Source organism: Triticum dicoccoides, chromosome 2A (genome assembly GCF_002162155.2).
Source record: "Triticum dicoccoides isolate Atlit2015 ecotype Zavitan chromosome 2A, WEW_v2.0, whole genome shotgun sequence".
Lineage (NCBI taxonomy): Eukaryota > Viridiplantae > Streptophyta > Magnoliopsida > Poales > Poaceae > Triticum > Triticum dicoccoides.
In genome coordinates, this window is record NC_041382.1 from 715,870,801 (window position 1) to 715,881,636 (window position 10,836).

The 10,836-nt window shown below is 43.1% G+C and overlaps 1 protein-coding gene across 1 annotated transcript in view; it reads right to left on the reverse strand.

Moving 5' to 3' along the window:
• Nucleotides 1-9,552: 9,552 nt before the first annotated feature.
• The window catches only part of LOC119356535 (starch synthase 3, chloroplastic/amyloplastic-like), a 7,975-nt gene continuing 6,691 nt past the window's right edge, over nucleotides 9,553-10,836 (reverse strand). Inside the window, exons 13-16 of the mRNA XM_037623503.1 lie at nucleotides 10,689-10,820; nucleotides 10,494-10,605; nucleotides 10,282-10,405; nucleotides 9,553-10,163 (exon numbers count right to left, since the gene is read on the reverse strand). Coding sequence (XP_037479400.1) covers nucleotides 10,031-10,163; nucleotides 10,282-10,405; nucleotides 10,494-10,605; nucleotides 10,689-10,820 — 501 coding nt within the window. The 3' untranslated portion in view covers nucleotides 9,553-10,030. The remainder of the gene's footprint in view (nucleotides 10,164-10,281; nucleotides 10,406-10,493; nucleotides 10,606-10,688; nucleotides 10,821-10,836) is intronic.

The window sequence follows — 10,836 nt, forward strand, 5'->3', positions numbered from 1 at the left end:
CACTTTATTATTGCTTTGCTTTTTTACTTTGCCCTTTTACTTTTTACTTTGCATCTCTATACCAAAAATACCAAAAATATTATCTATCATCTCTATCAGATCTCACTTTCGTAAGTGACTGTGAAGGGATTGACAACTCCTAAGCGCGTTGGTTGCGTTGAGCTATTGTTTTTGTGTAGGTACGAGGGACTCACGTGTAGCCTCCTACTGGATTGATACCATGGTTCTCAAAAACTGAGGAAAATACTTATGCTACTTTGCTGCATCATCCTCTCCTCTTTGGCGAAATCCAACGCAGTGCTCAAGAGGTAGCAAGAAGAATTTCTGGCGCCGTTGCTGGGGAGTCTGCGCAAAAGTCAACATACCAAGTACCCATCACAATCCTTATCTCCCGCATTACATTATTTGCCTATTTGCCTCTCGTTTTCCTCTCCCCCACTTCACCCTTGTCGTTTTATTCGCCCTCTCTCTCTCTATCCCCCCTCTCTTTCTCTATTTGCCTCTTTTTGCCCGTTTGCCTTTTGTTTGCTCGTGTGTTGGATTGCTTGTTTGTCGCGATGGCTCTTCCTAGATTCGGCGATCTTCACCTTAAAAGGTTAGAGGAGATCGGAAACAACGTCAGGAAGTTTATGGTTTTGCAATTTGAGCATAATAATTTCTTTAGAAATGAGCTTAAGGAACAAAAAGGTTTTATGAGTTATATGAATAAAGAGCTCGATGATATGTCTAAAGAATTTGATGGTATAAGATCCCAAATTGCTCGTCTTGAAAAATTAACTGTTGAAATTTTGGATATGCAAGCTACCTTAGTCAATAAGATGGCCGCTAAACCGCATTCCTATGAAAATCAAGATGAAGATCTAAAAGTTATTGATGTGTCTCCTATTAAATCTTTGTTTTGCAATATTAATCTTGATAATGATGGGACTGAATATGATCCACCTTTACCTAGAAGGCGTTCTAAAAATTTGGAGTATTTAGATCTTGATGGTGAAATTGATAAAAGTGGGATTAAAAGAAATAAAACCCTAGATGATGCTAAACCCACTATATTGGATTTCAAGGAATTTAATTATGAAAATTGCTCTTTAATTGATTGTATTTCCTTGTTGCAATCCGTGCTAAATTCTCCTCATGCTTATAGTCAAAATAAAGCCTTTACCGAACATATCATTGATGCCTTGATGCAATCTTATGAAGAAAAACTTGAGTTGAAAGTTTCTATCCCTAGAAAACTTTATGATGAGTGGGAACCTACTATTAAAATTAAAATTAAAGATTATGAATTTTATGCTTTGTGTGATTTGGGTGCTGGTGTCTCTACTATTCCCAAAACTTTGTGTGATGTGCTAGATTTCCGTGATTTTGATGATTGCTCTCTAAACTTGCATCTTGCGGATTCCACTATTAAGAAACCTATGGGAAGAATTAATGATGTTCTTATTGTTGCAAATAGGAATTATGTGCCCGTAGATTTTATCGTTCTTGATATAGATTGCAATCCTTCTTGCCCTATTATTTTTGGTAGACCTTTCCTTAGAACGGTTGGTGCAATTATTGATATGAAGGAAGGGAATATTAGATTTCAATTTCCATTAAAAAAGGGCATGGAACACTTCCCTAGAAAGAAAATAAAATTACCATATGAATCTATCATGAGAGCCACTTATGGATTGCCTACCAAAGATGGCAATACCTAGATCTATTCTTGCTTGTTATGCCTAGCTAGGGGCGTTAAACGATAGCGCTTGTTGGGAGGCAACCCAATTTTATTTTTATTCCTTGATTTTTGCTCATGTTTAGTAATAAATAAATTATTTAGCCTCTGTTTTGGTTGTGTTTTTTTGTGTTTAATTAGTGTTTGTGCCAAGTAGAACCGTTGGGAAGACTTGGGGAAAGTCTTGTTGAACTTGCTGTAAAAAACAGAAACTTTAGCGCTCACGAGAACTGCTGTAATTTTTATTTGGAGAGTGATATTTAGTTAATTATTTTTACAGATGATTAATAGATAAATTCCTCACGTCCAGAAATTTATTTTAGAATTTTTGGGGTTCCAGATCTTGCGGTAGCTACATATTACTACAGACTGTTCTGTTTTTGATAGATTCTGTTTTTCGTGTGTTGTTTGCTTATTTTGATGAATCTATGGCTAGTAAAATAGTTTATAAACCATAGATAAGTTGGAATACAGTGGGTTTAACACCAATATAAATAAATAATGATTTCATTACAGTACCTTGAAGTGGTCTTTTGTTGTCTTTCGCTAACGGAGCTCACGAGATTTTCTACTTTAAGTTTTGTGTTGTGGAGTTTTCAAGTTTTGGGTAAAGATTTGATGGATTATGGAACAAAGAGTGGCAAGAGCCTAAGCTTGGGGATGCCCATGGCACCCCCAAGATAATCTAAGGACACCTAAAAGCCAAAGCTTGGGGATGCCCCGGAAGGCATCCCCTCTTTCGTCTACTTCTATCGGTAACTTTACTTGGAGCTATATTTTTATTCACCACATGATATGTGTTTTGCTTGGAGCGTCTTTTATGATTTGAGTATTTGCTTGTTAGTCTACCCCGATCATCCTTGCTGTACACACCTTTTGAGAGAGCCATACATAATTTGGAATTTGATAGAATACTCTATGTGCTTCATTTATATCTTTTGAGCTCTATAGTTTTACTCTAGTGCTTCACTTATATCTTTTGAGTTTTATAGTTTTACTCTAGTGCTTCACTTATATCTTTTAGAGCATGGTGGTGGATTTGTTTTATAGAAACTATTGATCTCTCATGCTTCACTTAGATTATTTTGAGAGTCTTAATAGCATGGTAATTTGCTTAATAATAATATGCTTGGTATTCAAGATTTGTAAAACTTTCTTTTGAGTGCGTTGAATACTAAGAAAAAAATTGATGCTTGATAATTGTTTTGAGATATGAGGATGGTGATATTAGAGTCATGCTAGTTGAGTAGTTGTGAATTTGAGAAATGTCTGTGTTAAAGTTTGTGATTCCTATAGCATGCACGTATGGTGAACCGTTATGTGATGAAGTCGGAGCATGATTTATTTATTGATTGTCTTCCTTATGAGTGGCGGTCGGGGACGAGCGATGGTCTTTTCCTACCAATCTATCCCCCTAGGAGCATGCGCGTAATACTTTGCTTTGATAACTTCTAGATTTTTGCAATAAGTATATGAGTTCTTTATGACTAATGTTGAGTCCATGGATTATACGCACTTTCCTTCCTTCCACCATTGCTAGCCTCTCTAATACCGCACACTTTTCGCCGGTATCATACACCCACCAAATACCTTCCTCAAAACAGCCACCATACCTACCTATCATGGCATTTCCATAGCCATTCCGAGATATATTGCCATGCAACTTTCCACCGTTCTGTTCATTATGACATGCTCCATCATTGTCATATTGCTAGCATGATCATGTAATTGACATCGAATTTGCGGCAAAGCCACCGTTCATAATTCTTTCATACATGTCACTCTTGATTCATTGCATATCCCGGTACACCGCCGGAGGCATTCATATAGAGTCATATTTTGTTCTAAGTATTGAGTTGTAAGAAAAATAAAAATGTGATGATCATCATTTTTAGAGCATTGTCCCAAGTGAGGAAAGGATGATGGAGACTATGATTCCCCCACAAGTCGGGATGAGACTCCGGACGAAAAATAAAAAAAGGCCATAAAAAGAGAAAAGGCCTAAAAAATGAGAGAAAAAGAGAGAAGGGACAATGTTACTATCCTTTTACCACACTTGTGCTTCAAAGTAGCACCATGATCTTCATGATAGAGAGTCTCTCATTCTGTCACTTTCATATACTAGTGGGAATTTTTCATTATAGAACTTGGCTTGTATATTCCAATGATGGGCTTCCTCAAAATGCCCTAGGTCTTCGTGAGCAAGCGAGTTGGATGCACACCCACTTAGTTTCTTTTGTTGAGCTTTCATATACTTATAGCTCTAGTGCATCCGTTGCATGGCAATCCCTACTCACTCACATTGATATCTATTGATGGGCATCTCCATAGCTCGTTGATACGCCTAGTTCATGTGAGAGTATCTTCCCCTCTTTTTGTCTTCTCCACAACCACCATTCTATTCCACATATAGTGATATATCCATGGCTCACGCTCATGTATTGCGTGAAGATCGAAAAAGTTTTGAAAATGTCAAAAGTATGAAACAATTGATTGGCTTGTCATCGGGGTTGTGCATGATTTAAATACTTTGTGTGGTGAAGATAGAGCATAGCCAGACTATATGATTTTGTAGGGATAGCTTTCTTTGGCCATGTTATTTTGAGAAGACATAATTGTTTTGTTAGTATGCTTGAAGTATTATTATTTTTATGTCAACATGAACTTTTGTCTTGAATCTTTTGAATCTGAATATTCATACCACAATTAAGAAGATTTACATTGAAATTATGCCAAGTAGCACTTCGCATCAAAAATTCTGTTTTTACCATTTACCTACTCGAGGACGAGCAGGAATTAAGCTTGGGGATGCTTGATATGTCTCCAACGTATCTATAATTTTTGATTGCTCCATGCTATATTACCTATTGTTTTGGACTATATTGGGCTTTATTTTCCACTTTTATATTATTTTTGGGACTAACCTATTAACCGGAGGCTCGGCCCAGAATTATTGTTTTTTGCCTATTTCAGTGTTTCGGAGAAACAGAATATCAAACGGAGTCCAAACGGAATGAAACTTTCGGGAACGCGATCTTCTCATCAGATAAGACCCAGGAGACTTGGACCCTCCGTCAAGAAAGCCACGAGGCGGTCACGAGGGTGGAGGGCGCCCCCCTAGGGTGCGCCCCTTGCCTCGTGGGCCCCTCGAAGCTCCAGCGATGTACTACTTCCTCCTATATATACCTACGTACCCCCAAACGATCAGATACGGAGCCAAAAACCTAATTCCACCGCCGTAACTTTCTGTATCCACGAGATCCCATCTTGGGGCCTGTTCCGGAGCTCCGCCGGAGGGGGCATCGATCATGGAGGGCTTCTACATCATCATCCAAGCCCCTCCGATGAAGTGCGAGTAGTTTACTTCAGACCTACGGGTCCATAGTTAGTAGCTAGATGGCTTCTTCTCTCTTTTTGGATCTCAATACAATGTTCTCCCCCTCTCTCGTGGAGATCTATTCGATGTAATCTTCTTTTTGCGGTGTGTTTGTTGAGACCGATGAATTGTGGGTTTATGATCCAGTCTATCTATGAATAATATTTGAATCTTCTCTGAATTCTTTTATGTATGATTGGTTATCTTTGCAAGTCTCTTCGAATTATCAGTTTGGTTTGACCTACTAGATTGGTTTTTCTTGCCATGGGAGAAGTGCTTAGCTTTGGGTTCGATCTTGCGGTGTCCTTTCCCAGTGACAGAAGGGGCAGCAAGGCACGTATTGTATTGTTGCCATCGAGGATAACAAGATGGTTTTTTTTATCATATTGCATGAAACTATCCCTCTATATCATGTCATCTTGCTTAAGGCGTTACTCTGTTTTTAACTTAATACTCTAGATGCATGATGGATAGCGGCCGATGAGTGTAGTAATAGTAGTAGATGCAGGCATGAGTCGGTCTACTTGTCTCGGACGTGATGCCTATATACATGATCATACCTAGATATTCTCATAACTATGCTCAATTCTGTCAATTGCTCAACAGTAATTTGTTCACCCACCGTAGAATACTTATGCTCTTGAGAGAAGCCACTAGTGAAACCTATGGCCCCCGGGTCGCTTTCTCATCATATCAATCTCCATCACTTTATTATTGCTTTGCTTTTTACTTTTTACTTTGCATCTCTATACAAAAAATATCAAAAATATTATCTATCATCTCTATCAGATCTCACTTTCGTAAGTGACCGTGAAGGGATTGACAACCCCTAAGCGCGTTGGTTGCGTTGAGTATTGTTTTTGTGTAGGTACGAGGGACTCGCGCGTAGCCTCCTACTCGATTGATACCTTGGTTCTAAAAAATGAGGGAAATACTTACGCTACTTTGCTGCGTCATCCTCTCCTCTTCGGAGAAATCTAACGCAGTGCTCAAGAGGTAGCAGTTACCGGAAAAGTTTCGGAGACAACGGAAGAGTTCCGGAGAGAGAACACCGAAAGAGTTTCGGTAAAACCGAAAAGTTGTTTTGGAATATATTATTAGGTCAAAATGGTTTCGGCGGTCGCCTGGAAATTCTTAGAGGGCCCAGAATTGGTCTGGGAACTTTGGGGAATTTTCGGAGAGAAAAACCGAAAATGTTCCGGAGCTGCCATAACCGCCGTTGTTGCTTTTTGCTGATAAAAATCACCACACTGGAATTGTTTCGGATCGTGCCCAGAATAATTTTAGAGGCTGACGGAAATGTTCTGGGACCTTCCGGAATTTTCCAGAAAAAATGTTTCGCGGAAAACATCTTGTCTCAGCATGAGGGGACAAGATCCCACGAATCGGGGATTACATTTTTGGTGGCTTTTTGTCTAGGGAGCACCCATGTTTCTAGGAGACATGTTGGTGGCTTGTTGCCCCCCCCCATGGGAGGGGGCAAGGTTGTGGCTGGCCAAGGGGGTGCCTCCATGGTGTCCCCTTGGTGCCCCACTTGAGTTACCATTTCATCCTTCATGTGGGACATGTAGCATGGGTGTTTTGGTATTTCCTCCACCACCCCACCCCTTGCCTTGGCCTATAAAAGGAGGAGAATGGGCTGCCATTCTCCTCATCCCTTCTCACATACAAGTGCCATGCAATGATCTGGCTTCTCTCTCCCTCCCCGCGAAATAGTTTCGTAGAGCCGAAAGGCTGTCTGGATTCCGGCAGGAACTAGTTCTGGACGGCGAAGCCCTGCCGGATAGATGACAACGTATGTGTGCAACTCTGTAGAGAGATCGTAGTTTCGGTCTTAGTTCGTGAGTGCCTCCTGGAGGGTTGTCCGTGTGACCGTCCGAGTTTCAAAGGTCCTCCCGAAGGGCTGTTCGAGTTTTGAAGGTCCTTCCGAAGGGCTGTCCGCGACACTGTCCGGGGGGCTATTCGACTGCCTCCCGGAGGGCTGTCTGAGGAGCAGATGAGGGTATACATCCTCGCGGTTGGGAGGTTGTAAATCCTAGCTGCGGGGATCTGCACCGCCGATCGTCATCGACTCTACTTCCCGCTGCGCTACGAGTCGGTAACAAAAAAGATCGAACCATGTATGCAATCTCCATAGTGGTCCTGGGCTGGTGCGTAGGTCGATTTTTTTTTGTTTTCTGCTACGTTACCCTACAAAAGTTTCTTTTGATTGGATCAATTCTGGAAGAGATCTCATAGGTGCGCAAATAGCAACCACCTCAAAGTTCTCTTTCTAAATTTAATATATTAAGCCACCCCAAATGTCACCCTGGTAGCCCCAGTGATTTTACTACACAGACACCATATGATCTAGCTGTTTAGTCTGTCTAATGAGTCACCCAATGTCTCCTGGGTGTCTCCAGGGATTATACTAGACATGCATTTGTAATCTCATTAACTCCTTAAGTTCAAGAATATAACATGAACAAGATTTGATCCATAAAGGTACTTGTCACAAGTGGTACTATATCATACAATTCAATTAATCATCAATGCCCAAGATCGCAATCATGGTGGCAATGAGAGAGAGAGTGTGTGTGTGTGTGTAACGCCCCGGACACACCCGCCGGTGGTCGTTACTCCTGACGGGATCTAGACTGGCCCCATATATCAATACTAGTCTTTTCTGCATACTTAGTCCTCACTCGTGCGCACCCGGGAGCAAGTTCCCGGCCGGTCACCCATCCTGAAACTACTCCAAGCTGAGCACACCTTAACTTTGGAATTCTTTCCGAATAGGCTCCTGGAAAAGAAGGAATTCCTTATTGATATGAATAGTCTATCATTCCTAATAAGCCAGACTATCACATACACCCCCACTCAGAGGAACCGACGTCCTCGTCGGGGCACAGAAACGTTCCCTCTTGGCACATACGTCTGTGTATTCAGTCCGGTACATGTGCCATATCGTGTGCCACGACGGGTCACAAATGTCATGAACAACATGACCGCGCACCTGTCCGTAAACATCCGTGTAACCGCGAGGGTCGGCTCTGATACCAACTTGTAATGCCCCGAGCACACCCGCCGGTGGTCGTTACTCCTGGCGGAATCTAGACTGGCCCCATAGATCAATACTAGTCTTTTCTGCGTACTTTGTCCTCACTCGTGCGCATCCGGGAGCAAGTTCTCGGTCGGTCACCCATCCTGAAACTACTCCAACCTGAGCACGCTTAACTTTGGAGTTCTTTCCGAATGGGCTCCCGGAAAAGAAGGAATTCCTTATTGATATGAGTGGTCTACCATCCCTGATAAGCCAGACCATCACACACACACACAGAGAGAGAGAGAGAGAGAGATGGCACATCTCTACACCACAAACCCTCGTCCTCGAAGCTGGACTACTCCCAGATTGCCATGGGAGTGGCAAGGGTTGATGTAGAGGTTGAAGATGAAGATTCTACCCTTTAGCAAAGTGCCAGGCTAGGGCAAAAACCGAAGATGGCCTCGGAACGCGAAGTGGACAGGGAAATAAAACATGTTATTTCCCTCTTCACATAGATCACACCTCAATTTTGCAATTCTAGCACAAATTAAGTAGCATAAACTAGGAAATTTTGTCATGTCCTATGCAACTACCTCGTAGGCTCATACTGGCATCCCAAAATTCACCTTCTTCCAAACATGTTGTATTGGGCGCTGGCCATGCCCATAAGCCTCCGACACTTTGTCCTCGATGCCATCGTGCTGCTGACCCAAGATAAAGCAAGGCAATCCACCTCCAGTAGTGCATCAGTCACTTACAATCAAAATCGAACCAAATCAAACGAAATTCTATCCGTAGCACAACATGCCACCAGTAGTCCTGGCTATGGGAAGCCCGACCCGACGCTACTCCCGGGCCAGGCTCGGGCCTAGATTTTGAGCCCGATGGCCGGGCCTGTTGATTTTGCCATTTTTTGAAGGGGCCCGGCCCAAGGCCCGCCGGGCTTGGGCCTAAAAACCAGGCCCGGGCCTGGGTTTTTTTGTCTCGGGCTTGGCCCGGCCCGGCCCAAAGCCTGGCCCAAGGTTTGGCCAGGTATAGCCACCACCGATGCCAGATTCACGCATGAGCCGTGGTCGACGGAACCGCTGCTCATTTCATGGAAACTCCCGCAGCCACCGACGCACATCACGGAGAGGGGACATACGGCAAAGGATCCGTCGAGTAAAGAAGGGCTCCACAAAGACGGTGGCGAGGTTCGGCGTATACGTCTTGATGGACAACATCAGGGCAGACGACAACAAGATTGTCGTCGTGTCAAGGTGCTGCTGCGGCGGCGAGCTGATCACTGTCGGCGGCGGCACCGGCACCGGCTATGCCAAGTCAAAGCTGCTTGTCTCATTCCAATTCTTTCATTTCGTAATTAGATGTGCGCGGCGCATGCAGCAGAATCAGAACAGAGAGCTCAGCTTCCCCATGCTCAAGTGCTGCCGAATGTAACACATGCTTTCGAGTTTTGAGATGCCAACGTGATATACTACACCATTTGATATGCACTTTATTATTCAGAAGACGAGGCAGAAAATAATACTACTACTACACTGAGCGTCGGCCCTAAGAATCTAACTGCCAGCTTACAAAATATGTACATCTTCAAGGACTACATAACCGTAAAATGAACATATTTGCATTGGTACATGTTTGCGAAAACTGAAGACTCCCGCTAGAACGAACTTTGCCGTGTGCCACATTTGACGTCTGCGTGTCACATGCTGCGATATCATGATCAATGGATAAAGTAAACAGCTCACATCTCAGCCTATCGCAGAGGGATGCAGAAGCCCAATACTTCTTCTCAGAGCCCAAAGAATGGCTTCCGGAGAACGGCATATGGAGTGAGACATTGGCATGTCGCAAAACCTGGCAAACCCACTCCCGGAACTTCATCTGTTCTTCTCCCTGCCAGCTTAAAGTCTCAGTTCTTGCGCGCGGAATGGTACAGTTCCATGTAGTCCAGAGCAGGCCGGTTCCAGGACCAATCCTGCTCCATGACCCGCTTGCAGAGGGAGTGAAACCAGTCGCGAGCGTCGTACCATGTGGTGATCGCCCTGAAATGGAGCAGGGGGGACAGGAGGCATGAATTACGCTTTGTGTGCCGTTACAGTGCATGTAACTCTGCTGGGTTATACTTTTCTTTTCGAAAGAGGACTGATAGGTTATACTTGCCTGTCGAGAGCATAATCTACGCCATTGCTGTCAGCTCCTTCGAAGCTGAATCCGTTCGGCTCAAGGCCTTGTTCACAGGCCCGATCCTTATCATCGTCCACGTCAAAAACGGTATCATAAAGGCCTGCACACAATGCATTGCATGTCTTTTACTGCTAACAGGCGATGCAACACAACACAATGTCATGGAGATGTCAAGACATTATAAATACCTCCAGTTTTCCGAACAATTGGGATGGATCCATATCGCATAGCAGTAAGCTGTGTTAAACCACAAGGTTCGAAAATGGAAGGCACGAGAATGAAGTCGGCGCCAGCATATATCTACAACAGGATCATGAATTTTATTTAGTAAAGATAATCCAGTTCTAATATGTGGGGCCACTGAAAGAGGACCTGAGACTTACTAAATGTGATAGTGGCTCGTCATAAGTTAAACAAAGCTTCACGCGACCATCAAATTCACCATGCAGTTTAGCAGCTAAGTTGCTAAAATCACCTTGTATGCGATGATCTGGAGCTGAGCCTAGTAAAACCACCTGAAGAAAGAACGCA